Source organism: Mercenaria mercenaria, chromosome 3, assembly GCF_021730395.1.
Source record: "Mercenaria mercenaria strain notata chromosome 3, MADL_Memer_1, whole genome shotgun sequence".
Classification (NCBI taxonomy): Eukaryota; Metazoa; Mollusca; class Bivalvia; order Venerida; family Veneridae; genus Mercenaria; species Mercenaria mercenaria.
The window spans coordinates 4452982-4480077 of NC_069363.1; the positions used below are offsets into that span (position 1 = coordinate 4452982).

The window sequence follows — 27096 nt, forward strand, 5'->3', positions numbered from 1 at the left end:
TGATGGCACTTCAAATTTACTGTTGATTTTGACTTAAATGGAGTGAAAATAACATAAATTAAGAAGAATATTGATAGGACTTGAAAAATACTTCCAGACAACCAGAATTTTTAAGTGAGCTGATGTAGGGGTACTAAGTTTCAACTGTATCATGTCATTAAGAAAAATTACGCTATGAAAGAAACAGTATTTTAAAGAATATTATGCAAATGGGGAATTTTATGAACAACAAAAAAAAATTAAATTTTTAAATATACTAACTTACTTCCCTAAAGCTTAAGTTTTAGTCTGTTTTGCTTGTAAATGGATTTAGACTGTTCATGGACACTTTTTTACTGTAATTTCAGTACACAATTGTAGAATATCACGGAAATTAGCACCTGCCGTTCTGCTACGAAATGTATGACTGGTAGTCATTATGTAACATGTTAATTGGTGGATAAAAATGCAATAATTTTGATCTCTATACTCTAATGTTGTTGTTTTTGCCAGATATACGCTCAACAGATACCTTAGACAGTGCAGAAGCATCCCAGCATGCATTTGTCTCGAAATGTGAGTCATCTGCTGTTACTGGATATATACAGAAATATGTGTCGTCTGCTTACCTGAAAACAGAAACAAGGCGAGAACTTCATTACATACTGCCATATCAGGAGGCCCAGAAAGGGAACTTTGAAAAACTGTTTCAGGTAAAGAAATCTTTATTTGCGTTGAAGTAGGAATTTTTGAGAAAGAAATGTATTAATCTCTGCCCTCATTGTAATTATTCTTGCACACCATATGATTTTATCTATACTGGCAAAACCCATTGGTACCCACCATGCCGGATGAGGCACATGCTGTAAATGACATCTAACAAACCACATTTATGTTGCAGATCTGTTAATATCTTTTTATGCCCCCGAAGGGAGGCATATTAGTTTTCAACTGTCCGTTAGTTAGTTTGTTCGTTTGTTAGTCACAACGTTAACTTTTTGCATGAAGGCACTTTACTTGCGAACCACTGCACCCAGGACTTTCAAACTTCACATGCTGATAGTACTTATTGTGTACACCAACCCTACTGACTTTGGGGTCACCAGGTCAAAGGTCAAGGTCACAGGGGCCAATGTTAACTTTTTGCATGAAGGCACTTTACTCGCGAACCACTGCACCCAGGACCTTCAAACTTCACATGCTGATAGTAATTATTGAGAACACCACCCTACTGACTTTGGTACAGTCAGGCGAGGTAAGGGTCCAACGTTACTTTGCATGAAGCACTTTTCAACCATGACGACTTCAATACATGCGATACTGATGAGTACACTTACACTTGGGTCCAAGGTCAAGGTCACGGCTGTAACTTTTTGCATGAAGGCACTTTACTTGCGAACCACTGCATCCAGGACCTTCAAACTTCACATGCTGATAGTACTTATTGAGTACACCACCTCTACTGACTTTGGGGTCAAAGGTCAAGGTCACAGGGGCCAACGTAATTTTGCTGAAGGCACTTTACTGCAACCACTCACCCAGGACTCAAACTTACATGCTGATAGTACTTTTGAGTACACACCTCTAACTTTGGGTCACCAGGTCAAGGTCAGTCACAGGGGCCAACTGTAATTTTTTGCATGAAGGCACTTTTTGAGAACCACTTCACAGGACCTTCAAACTTTACATGCTGATAGTACTTTATGAGTACACAACCTATGCTTTGGTCACAGGTCAAAGGTCAGGTCAAGGAACATTAACTTTTTGCATGAAGGCACTTTACATGCAAACCACTTCATTCAGGACCTTCAAATTTCACATGCTGATAGTACTTATTGAGTACACCACCCCTACTGACTTTGGGGTCACCAGGTCAAAGGTCAAGGTGCTGCGGGGGCATTTGTCACCATTAGTGACCTCTCTTGTTGTAAAACTTGTTAAAAGAAAAATCCCATGATAGTTGCTGTACAAAACAAAACATTATGTTACTGATAATTAAATGAAAATTTCATTTTGTTTTGCATCTTTGAAACATAACGATTTCATTTCAGTTGAAAGAAGTTAATTGCTCACACTTCCTTAAACCATCCTACAATAAGGAAATAGTGCCATTAATTATGCAGTCCATTTTGTTTAATTTGTTAGTTCAATTTGTTCTATTTGCAGAACACTGTATGCAAAAATATTTTTATCACTGGTTGAAGGTGCAGCTTTTGAGTAAATGTTTTGGAAGTAACTCAGAATGGCCTCATTACTTCCCGAACAGCTGCCTTGCGTCTGCAACTACAACTAGTGACACATTCTTATATTCTGTCTTCAAAATGAACTGTTTTCTTCTGTAAATTGAAACAAGATAATGATAATGTTTCGAATTTTGCAAAAAAAAAAAAGAATGTATAGAGAATGGTATTTTTCCCATCAGAAAGGATGTATCACTTCTGTATTCTGAATTTAGGCCCTTGAATCTGGAGAACAAGATTTGCACATCAGTAGTTACGGTGTTGCTGACAGCCAGTTGGAGGAAGTCTTTCTTGAGGTCACTGAAAATGCTATGAAGGAAGATGATGGTAACAAGTTTTAGCTACAGATCATTATTGGTTTTCTTGAGCAGTTTTTAGACCCACAAAGAGGAAATACTTGTATATTTTGCCTGTAAAATACAAATAGAAATACAGAATTGTTCTGTTACCAGTCAGATTTAAATCTTTGTTGAATACAAATTTCGAAGTTAACTAGTACAGTGCCAAATTATACAATTATACTTTTCTATTTTTCATTACAGTTAGTTGTTGCAATGATTGTAGTAGTTACTTTAATACAAAATACTTAATTTACAGACAAACTAGAACCAAAACCTTTAGAAACCTTGAATCCTACGCCTGACTTGCAGACTAGGGCTCCTTCTCCACCATTGGAGGATTTACTTGATGAAGCAGCTGGTGGCCAGTCAGAACCCCAGATAAAACCAGCCAGTCAGAATGGAGGAAATGAACTGGAACTAGGTCACATGACTGACTCACCAACCAGTGGCAGTGAGAATGGTCACATGTCTGAAAACCTGACCAATCACAGAATAGAAAATCAAGTCAGTGTAGAACGAGACAATGAAATAGGTACATATGGGGTTGCTTTGACTTAAAGTTGGGAAGCTTCTAGAATTGGAGCATCTTCTGTATTTTGCACTATCCTCCAGTTAAATTTATTTACAGTCTTCTGGGCGAGTCACCCATAGGGGTTACTGGTGGTGACTATATATAAGCTTTTCATAACAACAAACATAAATTTGTTCAACACTAAACTTTCTTTAACTTGAAACTGTATTATCATCTTAAGGTTTTAATTTATCTTTAAAGTTCTCATCAGGTAAATGTCTGTTGCTAAGAAAAAGATAGAATAAACCGTTTCGGTCAAAGAAAAACTGTAGAAATTCAAAATGATTTTGACATATGTAGAAAGTGATTTTAATCATGCAGTATTAGAACTTCGAATGCTATAAAAAAATCTTTACTTTATTTTTCAGATGCAAGAAACTTTGAGATGTTGTCAGGAAAAGGTTCTCGCATTCTGCCTAAAAACTTACTGCTGCTTAACCACTTCAGAGCTGTGATTTTTAAACGCTTCCATTACATAACACGTAATTGGAAAGGATTATTTTCCCAGATTCTGTTGCCAGCACTGTTTGTGTCAATCGCCATGACAGTGGCCCTTTCAGCCCCAAAAGATGAAGATCTTCCTCCACTAGAAATGAGTCCCTCACAGTACTATAATGTTACACAACCGAAGGGAAATTATATCCCATATTCAAATGAGCACATTAGCGATAGAGCATTGAAATACATGACAGATGCTGGGCCTGTTGAGCTAATCAATACATTTAAATTACCATCAGGTTTGTAGGTTGCTTTGTGTTTTGTTGATATTTTTGTCACTTTGTTTTTTTAGCTCACCTGTCACAAAGTGACAAGGTGAGCTTTTGTGATCGCATAAACTTTTGCTTGTGACCACTCTAGAGGTCACATTTTTCATGGGATCTTTATGAAAGTTGGTCAGAATGTTCATCTTGATGATATTTAGGTGAAGTTAGAAACTGGGTCACGTGCGGTCCAAAACTAGGTCAGTAGGTCTAAAAATAGAGAAACCTTGTGACCTCTCTAGAGGCCATATTTTTCAGAGGATCTTCATGAAAGTTGGTCAGAATGTTCACCTTGATAATATGTAGTTCAAGTTCGAAACTAGGTCACGTGCCATCAAAAACTATGTCATTAGATCAAGTAATAGAAAAACCTTGTGACCTCTCTAGAGGCCATATTTTTCATGGGATCTGTATGAAAATTGGTCTGAATGTTCATCTTGATGATATCTAGGTCAAGTTTGAAACTGGGTCAACTGCAGTCAAAAACTAGGTCAGTAGGTCTAAATACAGAAAAACCTTTTGGCCTCTGTAGAGGCCATATTTTTCAATGGATCTTCATGAAAATTGGTCAGAATGTTCACCTTGATGATATCTAGGTCAAGTTCGAAACTGGGTCACATGCGGTCAAAATCTAGGTCAGTAGGTCTCAAAATAGAAAAACCTTGTGATCTCTCTAGAGGCCATATTTTCCATGAGATCTTCATGAAAATTGGTGAGAATGTTCACCTTGCTGATATCTAGGTCAAGTTCAAAACTGGGTCATGTGCCTTCAAAAACTAGGTCATTAGGTCAAATAATAGAAAAACCTTGTGACCTCTCTAGAGGCCATATATTTCAATGGATCTTCATGAAAATTGGTCAGAATTTTTATCTTGATGATATCTAGGTCAAGTTCAAAACTGGGTCACATGAGCTCAAAAACTAGGTCACTATGTCAAATAATAGAAAAAACAACGTCATACTCGGTTCAAAACTGGGTCATGTGGGGACAGGTGAGCGATTCAGGACCATCATGGTCCTCTTGTTTTAAAAAAATCATGTGTTTTATCTGTTCCTTTTAATAACCTTTAATTAGGTCACACACCAGAACTTATATAGAAAGGTTACTGATGTAGTCTTCCTTGAGGTGACTTTGGGATATACAACTAGCAAACGAAAAGTTTCTTTCCTTAGGTTTGCAAACCATCAAATTCTTTGAGTCTCACTATTTTTGAAAACATTATGCTAAACTTGTTTGAGGGTAAGAAAGCAAAGATTTATTTTCTTCCTTTTTTTATGTCACCTGAGTGAAATTGCTCATGGTGAGGTGTTGCGACTGCTTACCATAAGTCTGTCACCAGTTGTCCCTACTTTTCTTCAAACAATATCTCCTCTGAAATCAATTTATGGAAGTTGATAAAACTTGCCTCAGAAGATTCTTGGATAGTCCTCTCCCAGAGTCATTCAAATGGTTGTGCTTGGTTGCACATAGCCTGAGATAAAAGTAGAAAAATTGGGTCTCTTAAAAGGCTGGTCTGATTTTGAAGATTTTTGAGTGAGTAATCACATTTTCTTGTTTGAATATTCTGGAGATAGAAAATAAAAAAATTTGCTGTCTGATTTTAAAATAATTCCACACAAATGTTTCATGTTGTTAGAATTATTCCAGTTGTCAAAACATGGGCATTAGGGTGTGTGGTCACTTTTCCAAATATGTTTATTGTGGAAACTTTAAAGCTCTTCTTGTCAGAAACAGCCTGCTGGATCTTGAAATAATTTCACACAAATGCTCTTTTGTTGACCCTTTATTAAGACTTCTAAATTATTCTGATTAATCTAATTACATCAAGTGACCAGAGATAAGATATAAAAGAAGTCTCCAGATAGAATACCCTAAACCTTTTGGGCAGTTGCACAGAAATGTTCCTTGGGTAACTACTTAAATTGGTAAAGCTGTATTAATTTGTTAAAAAGCATAGTTGTTAGTGTGGGTCTAGTTTTCCCAGTATGTTTCTGTGAAAAACCTCAACAATCTTGAGATGTGAGACTCTGGTGAGCCATGTAGGGCCATCATTGCCCTCTTGTCTACTTTTGAAAATGATTATCTGTTTAGTTTGTTGTATTTATGATATTGTTTGACCAGGTTTGTATTGCAGCTGTAACTGTTTACAATTTCAGGTGTGGGTGCAACGTGTGTACTGAAATCTCCATACAACAGTTCCATTGACTTGGATATCTTCAAGAACTTGAATCTGTCAGACCACACCCTCCAGCTGTTGTCCAGATACTATGAGAGAGGATGTGAGAGGGTGTTTGTACAGGGAATACAGCTAGAGAATTACGTGCCCCGGGCAGCTGTTGTCTCTGATAAAGGGAAACTTGTTGAAATACCAGACTTTATTAAACCAACTAGTAAGTAATCCTTTCCAGAGACAGCATTTTAATATGTGTTTCAATGTTTGCTTGAGGTATATTTTTTTTTATCCATTTTTCATTTAATTATTTTTTACATGTTCTTCTATGGAAACATTGAGAATGAACCTAATCAAATCTTGTTGCCAAAATGCTAATTCTGGCTTGTTGTATTTGTAAGCAAACAAATTATTTTCTCAAAACCATGATAGACATGTTAATCAGTTACAAAAGTGCCATAGTATTTTAGGTTGCCTCAATTTCTTTTCATATTTATCTTGCAGAGAGTATTCCAACAGAGAGGTATGAACCCGAATGTGTGTGTAAGACTGACAAGTCTGGGTTTGAGTGTTCCACTGCAGAGAGAAGTCCGCCAGAGTTCCGGGTGGTTACACGTGACATCATGCAGGATATTTCAGTGAAGGAAATGAAATTGAGCATGCAAGAAAGAAGCAAATATTACCTCTATACTACAGATGAATATAGACTTCATAGGTTAGCTGCTACCTCCAACTTCTTTGAAATCATTTAATTTCATGGGCGTACATAGATAGGGACTACATACCTGACTGAACAACTTCTTTGTTCACAAGTTATGCAGTCAGAATAAAGAAGCAGAGAATTATGAAGTTGCCAGATAATGAACAGTAAATGTGAATTGCGTTTAATCAATTATATTGAAATAGGCTGGTCCTCCTGTTTGTGAAGGAATCAAGTTATCACATTATTCATGGGCTATAGCATGTGTGCCCATATTTTCAGCTTTAAACAGGTTTTCTGGACACTTGATTTGATAAGGAATGCTTTTTTATATCACTATAAACAATAGGATGACTGAGATTTTAATTATACCATTTATGAGTATTCTCAACATTTCAGGTATGGAGCATTTAGTTTTGGTACAGAGAGAGAGTTTGTACCAGAGAATTTTGGCAAGGGTAGTCCTACTGTATTCAGACATGTGGCTGTCAGAGGCTCGGCTTTGGTAAGTTTACAACAAGATTTGAAAGCAGCAAGATTTTATACTGATTAACATTATCTAGATAGTGAAAAATAGTTCAAATTAGAGTCAAAAATAGATCTGCAGATGTTTTGAAAATAGCTTTAAAATATTAACTTTTCATAAAAAAAGACATCATAAATGACATCAGAAAAGTAAAAAATGTTCAAAGTGTTGTGTATCAAGGTTAATTATTTAGAAAACGTGATCTTGTTTGTTTTCGTTTACTGTGAAATCATGTCATTTTGTTTCATAGTTTTGGCTAAAAAGCAATTTCTTTGGGACATCAATTTGTGGATTTCAAATTTAAAAGATATATAGGAATTTTATTTGCTCATTTGGAAATACTTTTATTAGTCCCCTACTGGTTGAAAACCAGTTTCGGGGACTATAGGAATGCACTTTTCCGTCATTCCGTCCGTCCGTCCGTCTGTCCGTCCGTCCGCAATTTCGTGTCCGGTCCATAACTCTGTCATCCATGAAGGGATTTTAATATTACTTGGCACAAATGTTCCCCATGATGAGACGACGTGTCATGCGCAAAACCCGGACCCCTAGCTCAAAGGTCAAGGTCACAATTGGAGGTCAAAGGTCAACAGGGCTTTTTTCCTGTCCGGTCCACAACTCTCCCATCCTTGAAGGGATTTTAGTATTACTTGGCACAAATGTTCCCCATGATGAGATGATGTGTCATGCGCAAATCCCGGACCCCTAGCTCAAAGGTCAAGGTCACAATTGGAGGTCAAAGGTCAACAGGGCTTTTTTCCTGTCCGGTCCATAACTCTCCCATCCATGAAGAGATTTTAATATTACTTGGCACAAACGTTCCCCATGAGGAGACGACGTGTCATGCGCAAAACCTGGACCCCTAGCTTAAAGGTCAAGGTCACAATTGGAGGTCAAAGGTCAACAAGGCTTTTTTCCTGTCCGGTCCATAACTCTCCCATCTATGAAGGGATTTTAATATTACTTGGCAGAAATGTACCTCATAATAAGACGATGTGTCATGCACAACTTTCAGACCCCTAGCTCAAAGGTCAAGGTCACACTAAACAGTCAAATGTTAACATAGCATGAACAGGGTCTGTTTCGTGTCCGGTCCATAACTCTGACATTCATTAAGGGATTTTAATATCACTTAGCACAAGTGTTCCCCATGATGAGACGACGTGTCATGCGCAAATCCCGGACCCCTTTGCTCAAAGGTCAGGTCACAATTGGGGGTCAAAGGTCAACAGAGTTTTTTTCCTGTCCCGTCCATAACTGTGCCATCCATGAAGGGATTTTAATATTACTTGGCACAAATGTTTCCCATGATGAGACGACGTGTCATGCGCAACACCCAGTACCCTAGCTTAAAGGTCAAGGTCACACTTTGAGATCAAAGGTCAAGAGGATTTTTTTCCTGTCCGGTCTATAACTTTGTCATGCAAAGCAGGATTTAGATATCAGTTGGCACAAATATTCCCCTGGATGAGACAACATGTCATGCGCAAGAACCAGGGCCCTAGGTCTAAGGTCAAGGTCATATTTAGAGGTTAAAGGTCATATTCAAGAATGACTTTGTACGGAACATTTCTTCTTCATGCATGGAGGGATTTTGATGTAACTTGGAACAAATGTTCACCACCATGAGGCACCCTTGTTTTTAGAATTACGTCCCTTTGTTGTTACTATAAATAGATTTTATTGTAACTTTTTTATTACTGGCGGTAGAGAAAAATCGAGACCACTTTTCTGTGGTACAGCATGCATGTTACATCCAATTTTTAGGTGTATTTTGACCTATCTCTACCTGGTAAAGGGTTTCTTGTGGACTTATATTATATAGATTTTTTTTTTTTTTTTTTTTTTTTTAAAGATTAATTTCCCTTTGTTGTTACTATAAATAACTTACATGATAACATTTTTATAATCAGCCAAAAAAATTCAATATGAAAACAACTGTGGGTTTTTATATATGCACATTTTAATCCAAGTGTGTTGTTATAACATATTGTATATGTAGTACAATATTGTTTATACATCATTGACAGATATCAGTTCATTATGTTATACTGCAGTAGAGAAAATTAGGTGCCTTCCAGTAGGGGACTTTGTATTGCATGGCAATACTTCATTCACTTGTTAGCTCTGGGTTCATGGGTTCTAGAGTTATGACCCCTTAAAGGGCCAAAATTTGCTACGTTGGCTTTTGCAGCAATATAGAGACTTCATTTGTGGTTTGATTTGATACAAACTTGCAAAATATCTTTAGCAACAATAAATCTTGGATTCCATGATGTCTAAAAATAGAAAAACCTTGTGACCTCTCTAGAGGCCATATATTTCACAAGATCTTCATGAAAATTGGTCAGAATGTTCATCATTGATGATATCTAGGTCAAGTTCGAAACTGGGTCACGTGCCATCAAAAACTAGGTCAGTAGGTCTAAAAATAGAAAAACCTTGTGACCTCTCTAGAGGCCATATATTTCACAAGATCTTCATGAAAATTGGTCAGAATGTTCACCTTGATGATATCTAGGTCAAGTTCAAAACTGGGTCACGTGCCATCAAAAACTAGGTCAGTAGGTCTAAAAATAGAAAAACCTTGTGACCTCTCTAGAGGCCATATATTTCACAAGATCTTCATGAAAATTGGTCAGAACGTTCACCTTGATGATATCTAGGTCAAGTTCGAAACTGGGTCATGTGCCCTCAAAAACTAGGTCAGTAGGTCAAATAATAGAAAAACCTTGTGACCTCTCTAAAGGCCATATTTTTCATGGGATCTGTATGAAAATTGGTCTGAATGTTCATCTTGATGATATCTAGGTCAAGGTCGAAACTGGGTCACGTGCTTTCAAAAACTAGGTCAGTAGGTCTAAAAATAGAAAAACCTTGTGACCTCACTAGAGGCCATATATTTCATGACATCTTCATGAAAATTGGTCAGAACATTAACCTTGATGATATCTAGGTCAAGTTCGAAAGTGGGTTACGTGCCATCAAAAACTAGGTCAGTAGGTCAAATAATAGAAAAACCTTGTGACCTCTCTAGAGGCCATATTTTTCATGGGATCTGATGAAAGTTAATCTGAATGTTCATTTTGATAATATCTAGGTCAAAATCGAAACTGGGTCACGTGCCGTCAAAAACTAGGTCAGTAGGTCAGATAATAGAAAAACCTTGTGACCTCTCTAAAGGCCATATTTTTCATTGGATCTGTATGAAAATTGGTCTGAATGTTCATCTTGATGATATCTAGGTCAAGTTCGAAACAGGGTCATGTGCAGTCAAAAACTAGGTCAGTAGGTCTAAAAATAGAAAAACCTTGTGACCTCTCTAGAGGCCATACTTGTGAATGGATCTCCATAAAAATAGGTCGGAATGTTCACCTTGATGATATCTAGGTCAAGCTTGAAACTGGGTCACGTGCCGTAAAAAACTAGGTCAGTAGGTCAGATAATAAAAAACCTTGTGACCTCTCTAGAGGCCATACTTTTCATGGGATCTGTATGAAAGTTGGTCTGAATGTTCATCTTTATGATATCTAGGTCAAGTTTGAAACTGAGTCAACTGCGATCAAAAACTAGGTCAGTAGGTCTAAAATTATTAAAATCTTTTGACCTCTCTAGAGGCCATATTTTTCAATGGATCTTCATGAAAATTGATCTGAATGTTCACCTTGATGATATCTAGGTCAAGTTTCGAAACTGGGTCATGTGGGGTCAAAAACTAGGCCAGTAGGTATAAAAATAGAAAAACTTGTGACCTCTCTGGAGGCCATATTTTTCATGAGATCTTCATGAAAATTAGTGAGAATGTTCACCTTGATGATATCTAGGTAAAGTTCAAAACAGGGTCACGTACCTTCGAAAACTAGGTCAATAGGTCAAATAATAGAAAAACCTTGTGACCTCTCTAGAGACCATATTTTTCAATGGATCTTCATGAAAATTGGTCAGAATTTTTATCTTGATAATATCTAGGTCAAGTTCAAAACTGGGTCACATGAGCTCAAAAACTTGGTCACTATGTCAAATAATAGAAAAAAACGACGTCATACTCAAAACTGGGTCATGTGGGAAAAGGTGAGCGATTCAGGACCATCATGGTCCTCTTGTTTTTACCTTGTGAACATGATAGAATTGACATTTTACATTCGATTTTAACCACACTTACACACAACTTAAGTAACAGTAAGATCTTGGTTCCTTCCGAAAACTGGCTAGATTCCTTCATGGGTTCTAGAGTATCTGCTCCTGAAAGGGGCAAAATTTTCTATTTTGGCCCTTTCAGCCATATAGAGGTTTCGTTTATGCTTTGATTTGACACAAACTTGCACAGAATGTTTATCTTGATGTTCTCTAGGCCAGGTTTGAAACTGGGTCATGCGGGGTCAAAAACTAGGTCACCAGGTCAAATCAAAGGAAAAGCTTGTTAACACCATAGAGGCTACATTTATGACCCTATCTTCATGAAATTTGATTAGAATGTTTATCTTGATGATTGTTAGGACAGGTTCAAAACTGGGTCATATGGGGTCAAAAACTCGGGTCACCCGGTCAAAAAAACCGAAAAGCTTGTTAACACTCTTGAGGCCACATTTATGACCCTATCTTCATGAAACTTGGTCAAAATATTTATCTTAATGATTCCTAAGCCAAGTTCGAAATGGGGTCATGTGGGGTCAAAAACTAGGTCACCTTAAATCAAAAGAAAAGCTTGTTAACACTCTAGAAATCATATTTATGACCCTATCTTCATGAAACTTGGTCAGAATATTTATCTTGATGATTCCCATGCTCTTTTGATCATCGAATCAAAGACAGTCACAGGATATAAGTGCCTTATAGAAATGGATTTTTATTAGTTTTGATTTCTGTTACACTTTTTACAAAGAATACATGTTACTGATGTTGTTGTATTTTCTGTTTACAGACCTGGTTTAACAACAAAGGTTACCACTCCATGCCAGTATTCCTGAATACATTGAACAATGCTATACTGAGGGCAAATCTTCCTAAGAAGAAAGGCCATCCCTCGGCATATGGTAGGTTTATATACTAGGCCACAAGTTGTTCAATGTTAGTTAATACATTCATTATAAAATACAGATTGTGAATACAGTCATTACCTGAAAATATTTTCTGCTGTGATTGAAGTAATGAAATTTAATAAAAAAATAAATCAAACAAGCTAAGGGAATTATAGATGTAAAGATACTTGGCATAATGAAAGATATTGTTTATACTGTTTTGAAATTAAAAATTTTCAAAATTTATATATCAGTGAGATGGTTTTAAAAATAAGAGATTTGGAATTTTGCAAGGAGAGAAGTTGTGGTATAATTTATGATAGTGTCTGCATTCATCTTCAAGTTTAGGGGCCTCTGTGGCCGAGTGGTTAAGGTTGCTGACTTCAGTTCACTTGCCCCTCACCAATGTGGGTTTGAGTCTCACTCTGGGCATAGAATTCTCCATGTGAGGAAGCCATCCAGTTGGCTTACAGAAGGCAGTGGTTCTACCCAGGTGCCCGCCCATAATGAAATAATGCACAGAGGGTCACCTGGGGTCTTCCTCCTCCATCAAAGCTGGAAAGTTAATGTATGACCTATAATTGTGTCAGTGTTATGTTAAACCCATCAAACTCATCATCAAGTTTGAGTGATGCTTGATTAAATGATATGTTTTTGTTTATAGTTGAAGAAAAAATTCATTTTTTAGTCATACTTGATTGACTTGAAAAATTCTGATTTCAGGTATTACCTTAACAAACCATCCAATGAACCAGACAAACAATATTCTCAATGTGGACTATATGTAAGTTTTGTTTTCTTAATTTTAATTTGCATATTTCACATCTAATATATCCACTAAAGAGCTTATACCTCCGTACAAAATCAGATGTTTTATTTAAGACTGTATCAGTTACTCAGAAAATTAACCTCTTGTAGAGCAACAATCACAGTTTGGTTCCTAGGGGTGTTGTTCTGCAGATGTTGCACTGTATTCAGAAGCTCATTAAGATCAGTTGCATTTGCTGTAGTGAATCACTCTTCCTTTACATATGAGCCGTGCCATGGGAAAACCAACATAGTGGGTGTGCGACCAGCATGGATCCAGACCAGCCTGCGCATCCGCGCAGTCTGGTCAGGCTCCATGCTGTTCGCTTTTAAAGCCTATTGGAACTGGAGAAACTGTTAGCGAACAGCATGGATCCTGACCAGACTGCGCGGATGCACAGGCTGGTCTGGATCCATGCTGGTCGCACACCCACTATGTTGGTTTTCCCATGGCACGGCTCATATCATGTTTCTTTAAACATCTACACTTGAATGTTAGAGCAGGAATTACTTTTAAAGTTTTGCTGTAATGTTTGAGCATGTGATACCATACTTCTTAACATTAATTCCTAATTCTATTTGCACAGATTACAGGGAGCTGATGTTCTTATAGCAATATTTATCATAGTGGCCATGTCCTTTGTACCAGCCAGTTTTGTCGTGTTTCTGGTGTATGAGAAATCCAGCAAGGCAAAACATCTACAGTTTGTCAGTGGCTTAAATCCAATAATATACTGGATTGGAAACTACGTATGGGATATGGTAAGCATTACATGGTTTGGTAAATTAATACAAGAAAAATAAATGCCAGAGAAAAAAGTGGTGAACCATGGATTGAATAAAATAATGCTTTTATACTTGGGCACTTTGAATGATATGTACAAAAGTAGGTTTAAAAAGAACTACCGGTACTTCAATGCCTCAATGCAAATTTTATATGTTTTGATTCATACGTAGTTTGATGAAAAATGTATGTAAATCATTAAGAAATTGAATCAATGCTAAATATTTAATGTTTCGAAAATCTTGTGCAGATTCTTGAATTGTTTTTCTCTCGTTACTCGGCTTTTATTTGATCATGAATATTTCAGCTCATTTAATACAGAAGTATGATGAAATCATATTTATACTATACAATATTTTATTCATTACAGTGTAACTATGTGATACCAGCAATATGCATCATTGTAATACTGTTAGCCTTCCAGATACCAGCTTACGTGTCTTCCACCAATCTTCCAGCAGTCATTGCTCTCTTCTTTCTCTATGGGTAGGTCATGCGTTGAATTATACATTATTGTAGCACAATATTTTCAGGCTTACCGTCTTAAGATATACTACATGTATATGAGGCAAATATGAAGTGTCCAGAATATATTATAGTACAGCATTTGCCATTAATAGACATCCAAGCATGACTAGTCAAATTCTTGATTTTCTCAGAAATAAAACTTGTTGGAAATTTAGTAAAATATTTTCTTAAATTCTTTACTGAAATTTTAAGTGCGGTGCAACTCTTAGCATTAGAAAAACCTGAAAGTTTATTACATTCTCCTTATTCCCAATTTTATTGGAGTGAATACGGCTTAGAAAACTGAGTTTGGAGGCCAGTCTTGAAACTTTGGTATCTGATTGGTTTATTCAAAGCACAATCTTGCACTCGATCAATGTCATGGTTGTGTTCTGGGATTGGTCTCAAAGTTTACTTTAAGATAAATGTATTTGTAAAATGAAATGTTACATTTACAGATGGTCTATGACCCCAGTGATGTACCCAGCATCGTTTTTCTTCAAGGAGCCAAGTACAGCATATATCTTCCTGATTGTGATCAACCTGTTCACAGGTATCACGTGCATTGTGTCCAGCTTTCTGCTCGAGATCTTCTCATATGATAAGGTTTGTATAACTCACTCCATTATTTATATTTGTAGTTAATGAATTCTTCTGTAATAGAAAGGTTTATAAATCCATTTCTTTTTCTTACACAAAATTTATTTTGAATTTAAACTGTACATAAATTCAAGTTTTTAGTCAGTACGAACTTAATTTAGTTTACCTTTTATTTCTTTTAGTTTGTTTTAGGAGAAATTGGTTGTTTGATAGATGCAACTAAATTGATAAATTTAGCAGGACATTGAAGCATATCTTCATATCACTTTATAAAATCCCTTTGGAACTACTTGCTTTGTGATTACAAGTAGTGTAAAGGAATTCAGTTTTTAGCTCACCTGTCACAAAGTGACAAGGTGAGCTTTTGTGATCGCGCGGTGTCCGTCCGTGCGTCCGTAAACTTTTGCTTGTGACCACTCTAGAGGTCACATTTTTCATGGGATCTTTATGAAAGTTGGTCAGAATGTTCATCTTGATGATATCTAGGTCAAGTTCGAAACTGGGTCACGTGCCGTCAAAACTAGGTCAGTAGGTCTAAAAATAGAAAAACCTTGTGACCTCTCTAGAGGCCATATATTTCACAAGATCTTCATGAAAATTGGTCAGAATGTTCACCTTGATGATATCTAGGTCAAGTTCGAAACTGGGTCACGTACCGTCAAAAACTAGGTCAGTAGGTCAAATAATAGAAAAACCTTGTGACCTCTCTAAAGGCAATATTTTTCATGGGATCTGTATGAAAATTAGTCTGAGTGTTCATCTTGATGATATCTAGGTCAAGTTCGAAACTGTGTCACGTGCGGTCAAAAACTAGGTCAGTAGGTCTAAAAATAGAAAAACCTTGTGACCTCTCTAGAGGCCATATATTTCATGAGATCTTCATGAAAATTGGTCAGAATGTTCATCTTGATGATATTTAGGTCAGGTTCGAAAGTGGGTCACGTGCCATCAAAAACTAGGTCAGTAGGTCAAATAATAGAAAAACCTTGTGACCTCTCTAGAGGCCATATTTTTCATGGGATCTGTATGAAAGTTGGTCTGAATGTTCACCTTGATGATATCTAGGTCAAGTTCAAAAGTGGGTCACTTGCCTTCAGAAACTAGGTCAGTAGGTCAAATAATAGAAAAACCTTGTGATCTCTCTAAAGGCCATATTTTTCACGGGATCTGTATGAAAATTGGTCTGAGTGTTCATCTTGATGATATCTAGGTCAAGTTCGAAACTGGGTCAACTGCTGTCAAAAACTAGGTCAGTAGGTCTAAAAATAGAAAAACCTTGTGACCTCTCGAGGCCATACTTTTGAATGGATCTTCGTGAAAATTGGTCAGAATGTTCACCTTGATGATATCTAGGTCAGGTTTGAAACTGGGTCACGTGCCTTAAAAAACTAGGTCAGTAGGTCAAATAATAAAAAAAACCTTGTGACCTCTCTAGAGGCCATACTTTTCATGGGATCTGTATGGAAGTTGGTCTGAATGTTCATCTTGGTGATATCTAGGTCAAGTTTGAAACTGGGTCACGTGCGGTAAAAAACTAGGTCAGTAGGTCTAAAATTATTAAAACCTTGTGACCTCTCTAGAGGCCATATTTTTCAATGGATCTTCATGAAAATTGATCTGAGTGTTCACCTTGATGATATCTAGGTCAGTTTCGAAACTGGGTCATGTGTGGTCAAAAACTAGGCCAGTAGGTATAAAAATAGAAAAACCTTGTGACCGCTCTAGAGGCCATATTTTTCATGAGATCTTCATGAAAATTAGTGAGAATGTTCACCTTGATGATATCTAGGTAAAGTTTAAAACAGGGTCACGTACCTTCGAAAACTAGGTCAGTAGGTCAAATAATAGAAAAACCTTGTTACCTCTCTAGAGACCATATTTTTCAATGGATCTTCATGAAAATTGGTCAGAATTTTTATCTTGATAATACCTAGGTCAAGTTCAAAACTAAGTCACTATGTCAAATAGTAGAAAAAACGACGTCATACTCAAAACTGGGTCATGTGGGAAGAGGTGAGCGATTCAGGACCATCATGGTCCTCTTGTTGTTTGAGTTTTCATGTAATGTGAATTCATTTTAATTTTATTTCATTCATATAAGATTTCATGGTTTTGCCCAAACGGTCTATTTCGCATAGATATGAATTTGTTGATTTTCACTTGTCAAGATAAAGAATTGGAACTTTACTTTTTCAGTGGGATTTAATTTTATTGACAGACATAACCATGACATCCATGAAAATTAGTCCCCCATGAATATTACTGATATCACAGTATTATCTTTCAGTTTTAATCTAAACTAGCTCATTTTGATTATATCTAAAAAAATATTTACAGATAATGTATGGTCTGTCACATTTTCAGGCATTAGATAAAGCACACAAGATAATGAAAGATGTCTTCCTGATCTTCCCAAACTATTGTCTGGGTCGGGGCCTCATGGACATTGCCTTTAACCAGTATAAAAATGAATTCTACTTCAAAACTGGTAAGACTTCTGTCAGCTATTATAAATTGAGTGGAAAATTTGCACATTGCAGTTTAAACTCTACAATACCTTTCAAACCTTTGTTTCGTTGCAAGAGTGCCTCGACCTTGTTAGCTTAATAGGTAGAACATTAGAATGCGAATCAAGAGGTGAGTGTCATCTGCTAGAACAGGTTATGTTTTCTGTTACAACGGTTTGATAGAACACAGAGTGTCCAAAGTGATTTTGTCCTCCAGTTTTGGGTAATTTGGAGAAGTAAGTTATTTGGGAGAACTTGTCGATGCTGGAACATAATCCATGAACACTGGTTTTATTAACATAATCACGTAACTGAATTTGAGTTAAAAACAGCATTAAACCAATTAAACTAACATTAATTGAAGTCTGACACTCACTATTATATGGTTTCAATTATGAACAGTTACATCATTCCAGCTTACTTGAGACTTCACATGTCAGCTGTATATTTAATACTTTTTTAGATTTTAAGTTGAAGTTAATTAAATTTAGATTCCACATACATTTTAACTATTAGCCTGTTTTGAAATGCACTAGTGTACAACATAGTGCACCATCAGATCCCCATGTACATACCCAGCTTCAGTGTTTGTTCAATAATGTATAATTTTAGGTCAGTATGACATGATGCAGTCGCCACTACGCTGGGATCTGATCACAAGAAAGTTGGTCATTATGTCTATCATGGGTCTTGTGTTCTTTGTGATCACATTGTTATGTGAATACAGGTTCTTCATAAAAGCTAGGTATGATTTTTTCATTTATATGTTATATAAAAATCTGTGAAGCATATGCAAATTTTGACTTATATAAGTAAAAAAGAATGCATTATGATTCCTTATACAAATAAAAAAGATAGCTTAGTTTTTGAAAGTACGTTTTAAACATCTGATGTTTTATTTCATTTTTTCTCATAGATTTGAAGTTCAAATCATATGAATCATATATGTAGCCTTGACATTATCTTCATTGTATACTGAAATGAATTGTTCTAATTTCTTGTTTAGATTCGGGTAAGTTTCTACTTTCCCATTTTTCTTTTATACACAGTTTTGACTTACAGTTCTCACATTATGAAAAACAAGATCACAATATAATTTTAACAGTTGAGCCGCTCCATGGGAAAACCAACATAGTGGCTTTGCGACCAGCATGGATCCAGACCAGCCTGCGCATCTGCGCAGTCTGGTCAGGATCCATGCTGTTCGCTAACGGTTTCTGTAATTGCTATAGGCTATGAAAGCGAACAGCATGGATCCTGACCAGACTGCGCGGATGCGCAGGCTGGTCTGGATCCATGCTGGTCGCAAAGCCACTATGTTGATTTTCCCATGGCGCGGCTCAGTTATTTTGGAAATGTTGTCATATTGTTCAGTTGACCTGGTTCTAACAAGGAAGCTCAAATTCACAGTGATACGTGACTGTAAGGTCTTACCTTAAGGTAATGGGTCCATAATGACATTTGGCAAATTCATAGTGATAACATGTTGTCTTATACTATTTTGTCATCTTTTGACCATAACAGAAAATTGATTTTTCGTTACAACTGGAGAATACCAAAGTCTCATACAGAGAATAAATAACTGAACAGAAAATGACAAATATCGTCAAGGGTCATTTACCTAGAGAGTTCTGATGATGATTAAACAAACAAAAAATCTAAAAAAGTAGTGATTTTCTAAGGTGTATCTGAAGACAAGGTTAGTAGGACGGCAACATATTTTTCACTTTTTTCAGAACTAATCAAACTTTAATCTAACAGACACCATTTAGTGTTAATTTTGCATTTCATGGTGTAAGTAGAATAAAACAGCTATAAAAATATATCCTGCCTCCTTTTAAAGTATTTTATGCTTACATTTTAATATTCTGTATCATTCATAACATATATGCAGAAAGCATAATGGGGAATCTGCCATGATATGTTTCCCTATTACTGATAGAAATATGATAGTTTTCCATTCTACCCTTGATTTATATTCTCTAGTTTTTCCATTGATCATTTCAGGATTTTTTAAAGGAAAAAGTTCATTCTTGTAATGCAAAAATTGGAGACATTTCTCTTTTGTTTTAACACATATAACAGTTTTTTGACTACCATTTATTTTTTCTCTCTTTCATTGCATTTATTCCCCTCCAATTTCATGATTAAATAGCAAAATGAACTTTATGGAAACTCAAAAAAGTAAAGCTGATGGATAGAAAATTTCTAATTTCCTTTAATACATTTACACTTGATGATTACTAAGACAAGATACCAGATTGAGCTAATATACTTCTGTATTGTCACATGTTTTCAGCGTTTTATTGATTTTTTATAACACAGACTTTCATCAGAAAATGCATGAAAGGCCTCACAAATATAAATATACAGATATACACATTTCAAAATAAACCAACTAAACATCTCATGATGTCTAAAATTGAAATGTAAGATAAGTAGTATAGTATGCAGAATATGGATCTTTCAGTCAGTTGCTGATTTTGAATTCAAAAGAAAATTTTATTTTATGCATTTTTGAAAAATTTAAACCTCAGATTTAGCTTTTTTAATCTGTGTGTTTTACCACCATTTTATAATGTATTCACATCCTGTATTTTAGTGTTTTAAAAAATATTTTACATAGAAATTTTGTTTTCACATTTTAGGCGACATGACAAGTTTGTGCAGAGTAATGTAGGTGAGGAAGATGTAGACGTGGCAGCAGAGAGAAAGAGGATCCTGAGGGGAACTGGGAAAAATGATCTTCTAAGACTGGAGAACCTTACCAAGGTATTTTATTCTCATTGTGACAGGAATGGCCGTACCGGCGACAGTAACCATCAAAGCAAATCAACACCCTTTACAATATTTACAAATTTATTTACATAAGATGATTATTAACAATGAATAGATATGAAAAGAAAAAAAAAACTGATTATAAGAAAGAAAAAAAAAAGTTCAGTATCTCTAGATACAAAAGTTCTTATAGTCCATTCTAATCTGACGTGACACAGGTCTTTAATGTAATTGTGAACTTTAAGTAGCACAAACAAAACATAGCTTCTAAATTCAAAATACAGTCCCTTTAAACCGTGAATACGTTGATTCCGTGTTGGCTCCCTATGGTGGTAGGTGATTGCATCCCTGAGCTGACTTCAGAGGATAACAAAAATCATCGTCTTTGCGGTTTACGGCACAACCATGGGACGAAAGCTCTGCGCTGGGAATATCACATCCAGGCGAGTGAAGACAAGTGAACCTCGGGCATTGTACTTCCGGGTTATGACATCACCAGGTAAAATCGTCTGGCGGAAGAAGCTAAAATATATAACATATGGTAAGCACCATAGCAAAACAAATAAGTCAGGGCATAAAACTGCTCCTTTGGGTACACCATACCTCCGTAGGCTCCCATAAATAATACGTGCTACTTATACAAAACATATGTGCTACTAAGTTCAAACGTCACATGATTAAAATACGTCACTTATTACTTCCATTATTACAAAGATTACTTACTTAAAAGACTAAAGTTAAAGTATGAAAAAGATATGAAAAGTATATGATGAAACATTATAGTAATGGAAATGATAAACTGCAGCCATTATTTACAACTACAAATTAACAAAATTCAATATAAATCAAACGTTATATGATAGTTGGCATCCATATAATATCTAATGCCATACACTACAACGGACATTAATTAGATGTGCTATAGACTGGCACACAATTACAAATTACAATAATATATTACATACATGGTGCTAGACTTGCCATATAGATTTATACAGAACAATACAATGCAGTAATGGCGTTCCATAATTAACAAAATGTTTGACATAAGTTTTTGAAACAGTGCTTTACAATTATCATGTTACAAATTTCGGTACAAATTTAACATCTTATATAAATGAAACATTTTAGATTCCTCTTTCGAAATAATTTACAAAAGTCTGAAAAATTTAATAAATCATCCTGACATACCGAAACTAGCTAAAATCATATGCCGAAAAGTAAATGTTACAGAATTCTGTAGAATGAACAAAAATTTACCAAATAAAAATCGTAATGCAAAAATCTAACAAATAAATTTCTTACCTCGATCGAGCATAAATTTCTAGCAAGAAAATAATTCAGACATAGATTCGTCTATAAAGTCGTAAGGTGGTGTGCGCAAGGCATATCTAGTCCAGTCTATTTAAAGGATAATGTCCCGCCAAATACTAAATTTCATGGGATTCACGGTTAAGCCGTGAGCTCTTACTATTTCTATTTTCACGGGATTCACGATATAGCCGGGGAATCTAACTACTTTGGCGCGAATTTAAATTGACAATTTGAGGCCCATTATAGTGGTTTTGGGGATAAAAACATAAATTACTGAAGTTTATAAAATATCAACTTTCTTATTACTGAACAGAATTTAATGAAATTTACATGGAAATTTAAGTTATGAAATACAGAAAAACAAGAGAGGTATTTTATGCGTGAAATCTGACATTTACCTCAATAACTCAAAAATTTACAAAAAGATGATGCAATACCTGCATTTACAATACAGATAAAATAAGGCCCGTATGTCAATTTGTGACACTCATCTAGAGATGGAACAGGTAGCAATTTTTAGCCCACCATCATCAGATGGCTATTCAAATCACTCTGCGTCCGTGGTCCGTCCATCATTCCGTCCGTCTGTCCGTTAACAATTTCTCGTTATCGCATCTCCTCAGAAACTACAAGGGGGATTTTGACCAAACTTTGTCAGAATGATATATTGGTACCCTAGTTGTGTCCCCCTGAAAATCAGACTGGTTCACCAATTTTTGAGTGAGTTATGGCCCTTTGTTTATTTCTATTATTTACATAGATTTATATAGGGAAAAACTTCGAAAATCTTCTTGTCCAAAACCACAGAGCCTAGGGCTTTGATATTTGGTATGAAGTATCATGCCAAGATGATTCAAATTATTTCCCTGCCCATTATGGCCCCGCCCCGGGGGTCACATGGTTTATATAGACTTGTATAGGGAAAAACTTCTTGTCCAAAACCACAGAGCCTAGGGCTTTGATGTTTTGTATGTGACATCATCTAGTGGTCTTCTACTAAGATTTTTCAAATTACCTCCCTTGGGTCAAATGTAGCCCCGCCCTGGGGGTCATATGGTTTACATGGACTTATATAGGGAAAAACTTTGAAACTCTTCTTGTCCAAACCACAAAGCCTAGGGCTTTGATATTTGTAATGTAGCATCATCTAGTGGTTCTCTACCAAGTTTGTTCAAATTATCCCCCCTAGGGTCAAATATGGCCCCGCCCCGGGGGTCACATGGTTCATATAGACTTATATAGAGAAAAGCTTTTGAAATCGTCAATTACCTACAATATTCAAATTTGGACCACATGTATAGTTTTGAGTGACAAGATGAACCTTGTCTTTAGTTGACCTTGATTTTGACCTAGTGACCTACTTTCACATTTCTCAAGCTACAGTATTCAAATTTTGACCACTTGCATAGTCTTGTGTACTGAAAAAAACTTTGACCTTGACATTGACCTAGTGACCTACTTTCACATTTTTGAAGGTACAGGCTTCAAACTTAGACCACATGCATAGTTTCGTGTTTTTGAAATGAAATTTCACCTTGATTTTGACCTAGTGACCTACTTTCACATTTCTCAAGCTACAGCCTTCAAATTTGGACCATGTGCATAATTTTGTGTACCGAAATGAACTTTGATCTTCAGAATGACCTAGTGACCTACTTGCACATTTCTCAAGCTACAGGCTTCAAATTTGGACCACATGCATATTTTTGTGTTCTGAATTGAAATTTGACATTGACTTTTACCTAGTACCTACTTTCACATTTCTCAAGCTGCAGCCTCCAGATTTGAAGCACATGCATAGTTTTGTATACTGAAATGAACTTTGACCTTGAAATTGATCTTGTGACCTACTTTAACATTTCTCAAGCTACAGCTTTCAAATTTGGACCACATGCATATTTTTGTGTTCTGAATTGAAATTTGACATTGACTTTTACCTAGTACCTACTTTCACATTTCTCAAGCTGCAGCCTCCAGATTTGAAGCACATGCATAGTTTTGTATACTGAAATGAACTTTGACCTTGAAATTGATCTTGTGACCTACTTTAACATTTCTTAAGCTACAGCTTTCAAATTTGGACCACATGCATGGACCACATGGATAGTGTTGTGTACTGAAATGAAATTTGACCTTGATTTTGACATTCAGCTAGTCTTGAAATTGGAACACTCAAAAATGGCTCAGTGGTGGGCGCCAAGATCACTCTGTGATCTCTTGTTTATCTGTATACCCACTGCAATGTGTACTGTTGCCCACAGGTTACTGTAATTTTAATTCCTACCTACTTATCTTGATATATCTATAATTCAAAAAGAAGACAGTCTATCATCAGTACACATCTTGTCACTCTACATCCGTGTTAACATAGACTACAGTAGCAACTGTATATACATATATTTACAATGTCCAATACACTGTAAAGGATATTGTTTTGTATTAGCTCAGTATTAGATTATATATTCTCTGTTCCACAGATTGTGTTGCCTTTAAGAAAATTTAATCTATACATGTATAATGACATGTTTTTTTGTACAAGGGTAGCAGAGTTTACACTGCTTAAAGGTAACATCGCACATACCAGGCCCGGATCCAGGGCCGGGCCGAGGGGGCCTGTGTAGTAACTCCTCCATTACCTCAAAATTTAGACCTAAAATTGCAACAGAGGCCACCATTTCATGCCTGTATTTCAAAAAATTTGAGGGGGAGAGCTCCCTGACCCCCCTAATGTGAGAGGAGTACACCCACCAATAAATGCACCAGAGGACACCATTTCATACCTGTATTTCAAAAAACAAAATCCAGGGGAAGACCCCCTGACCTCCCCTAACATGGGCAAAGGCACCCCCTCCAGTACCTCACTACATGCGCCTTGGCGGTGACATCTTCGTTCTAGACTGGTGCCCCCCAGTCAAAAATTTCTGGAACCAGGCCTGCATAGAACTGTGTTGTGGTCATGGTACATTTCATACAGTTATTTGGAGTTAACAAGTTTGGAACTGAAAAAGAAAGGTTAATGGAGGCTGGTATGAAGGATTTCACAGTTAGAAGAAAATGAAATCTTAGTATATAACGACTTTTCAAGCAAATCTAAGCAATAGAGATTCACAAATCCTTCTCCTGTAAAGGTAAAACAGCTTATTGTGATGTCAGATAGGAAAGTCAGTGTTAGAGTTTTTTTTAAATTTGATACTTAAACTTTTCAGAATATTTCTCTGAAACTTCTTTTATTTTAACTATTGCAGGTTTACAAAACTAGAAAGTTGGGCCACCATCTTGCTGTTGATAAACTGTGTATTGGTGTACCAGAAGGAGAGGTAATTATATTTAATGCATAATATATAAGTCATAGTCAGTTGACAAGTTTTAGATGTTTGATAGAAGCTTTATAATTGCAAATCTGTCAGTAAAATGCTAGGATAATGTTTATACATTATCAAAATTAAATTTGAATTTTGAAAAAGTGAAATTACATTCTAATTATAATATCTTATATACTCTTACCAATATTCTTATTAGTCATATTTGATGATGTTTGAAAAAAAATCCTCCGATAAAAATATTGTGTGACAGAGTGGTTAAAGTCACTGACATAGAAGGTCACTGGCCCCTCACCGTTTTGGCTAAGAAACCTCGCATGGGGTATAGAATTCTTTCCTGCAAGGATGCTATCAAGCAGTCATACTTAAAGTTAGATATTTTTCCTAAGTGCTTGATGAAATTATCTCCAGAGGGGCACCTGGGATCTTCCTTCTTCATTAAAAGCTGGAGAGACACCATATGACGTATTATTATGTTGATGTGATGTTAAAAAAGTAATTTTTCCTATTTTTTATGAACTGATTGTAAGTATGATTAATGGAGAATGCTGTAAAGAAGAGAGTTAAACAATGTGGTATTATATTTCAGTGTTTTGGTTTGCTTGGTGTAAATGGGGCAGGAAAGACAACCACATTCAAGATGTTGACGGGAGATTTGAGACCTACTGCTGGTGATGCCCACCTCAACAGATACAGGTAATACTCAATAATAGTAAACAAGAGTGATAGTGTACAGAAATTATAATGAACATGGTAGACAAGAGTGATAGTGTACAGAAATGATAATGAACATGGTAGACAAGAGTGATAGTGAACAAGAATGATAATGAACCTGATAAACAAGAATGACTATGAATATAATAAACAAGAATGATAGTGAAGAAGTATGATAATGAATATGACAAATGAGAATCATGATGAACATAATAAACAAGAATGATAATGAACAAGAATGATTGTGAACACGGTAAATAGGAGTGTTGGTCAACAAAAATGATAGTGAAGATGGTAAACAAAAGTATTGGAATTTAGGACGAAAATGGTAGTTAAAAAGATTAATAATAAACAAGAATGAAAGTGAACAAAATTGATAGTTATAATGAAAGAAAAGATGGTGAAAATTTATGATAGTGAACTGAGACTACTTTCCAGATTTTATTATCTATGCTATAAAAGTCCAAGATTTAAGAAAATCTGCAAAAATATTAAAACAGCTAGGAAATTTTTCAAAATAAATCACCCACAAATAACAGTTACCCATAATGGAAGTCTTACATGAAAGGTATTTTTGTTCTAGGTTACTCAGAGATGACAGAAGTAGAATATATTTATTCAACTATTTTGTATAATTTCAGTATATCAAAGGACATGTTGAAGGTACAGCAGAATATAGGGTATTGTCCCCAGTTTGATGCTTTGTTTGATGAACTAACTGCACGAGAACATATACAGCTATACAGCAGGCTGAGAGGGGTGCCTCCATCCGAGGAGGCTCAGGTATTTAACTATACATTTACAGGATTATTATATATTATTATTATTATGTAGAAATTTTAATTCTCACAAATAAAACAAATAACATATTGATATAAAAGCTTGATTGGAAACTTTTACGTAACCAATGCCAGAGAAGTATATAAAATTGAATAGTATGATAAAAATTGGAAAAGAAATCTTGATAAAATAGCCTGAAATTATTAGTCAGTTTTCAGGGCATATGTGTTTTACTTAGCTTTTGTTCTTCTGAAATATTTTTGAAAAAATCTGAATATTATAAACCATTTTTCACAGATTGTAGAGTGGGCTCTGAAGAAATTATGTTTATCCCAATACCAGAACAGACCTGCAGGCACATACAGTGGCGGCAATAAAAGAAAACTATCCACTGCTATAGCTCTCATAGGACATCCACCACTAATATTTCTGGTAAGTATAGGAAAATATTCGCTGCTTTTACCCTCATAGTACATTCACCACTAATATTTATGATAAGTCTAAGAAATTGTCCTCTGCTAAAACTCTTATAGGACATTCACGACTAATATCAATGTATATCAAGTGAACTACCTACTTCTGTCGCCCTCATATAGAATATCCACCACTAATATTTTTGATAGGTGTAGAAAACTGTCCACAGTTAGCAGTACCTTCATACAGGACACCAACCACTGA

The 27096-nt window shown here is 35.8% G+C and overlaps 1 protein-coding gene and 1 long non-coding RNA gene across 3 annotated transcripts in view; one reads left to right on the forward strand and one right to left on the reverse strand.

Annotated features, from left to right (window-relative positions):
- The window catches only part of LOC123525550 (ATP-binding cassette sub-family A member 2-like), a 99545-nt gene that overhangs the window by 54777 nt on the left and 17672 nt on the right, over positions 1 to 27096 (forward strand). For both annotated transcript variants that reach the window (XM_045304683.2, XM_053537762.1), the window contains exons 26-44: positions 493 to 692; positions 2435 to 2546; positions 2817 to 3092; positions 3500 to 3868; positions 6050 to 6283; positions 6568 to 6778; positions 7163 to 7268; positions 12211 to 12322; positions 13031 to 13091; positions 13702 to 13876; positions 14269 to 14384; positions 14864 to 15011; positions 17370 to 17493; positions 18125 to 18257; positions 20161 to 20284; positions 24850 to 24921; positions 25514 to 25620; positions 26280 to 26421; positions 26716 to 26850. In XM_045304683.2, the coding sequence (XP_045160618.2) occupies positions 493 to 692; positions 2435 to 2546; positions 2817 to 3092; positions 3500 to 3868; positions 6050 to 6283; positions 6568 to 6778; positions 7163 to 7268; positions 12211 to 12322; positions 13031 to 13091; positions 13702 to 13876; positions 14269 to 14384; positions 14864 to 15011; positions 17370 to 17493; positions 18125 to 18257; positions 20161 to 20284; positions 24850 to 24921; positions 25514 to 25620; positions 26280 to 26421; positions 26716 to 26850 (2957 nt within the window). The remainder of the gene's footprint in view (positions 1 to 492; positions 693 to 2434; positions 2547 to 2816; positions 3093 to 3499; positions 3869 to 6049; positions 6284 to 6567; positions 6779 to 7162; positions 7269 to 12210; positions 12323 to 13030; positions 13092 to 13701; positions 13877 to 14268; positions 14385 to 14863; positions 15012 to 17369; positions 17494 to 18124; positions 18258 to 20160; positions 20285 to 24849; positions 24922 to 25513; positions 25621 to 26279; positions 26422 to 26715; positions 26851 to 27096) is intronic.
- Positions 20354 to 21913, reverse strand: LOC128555470 (uncharacterized). The gene is made up of 2 exons (XR_008370081.1): positions 21596 to 21913; positions 20354 to 20812 (listed from the first exon to the last, which is right to left on the reverse strand). It is a non-coding gene; the product is annotated as an uncharacterized LOC128555470 (long non-coding RNA).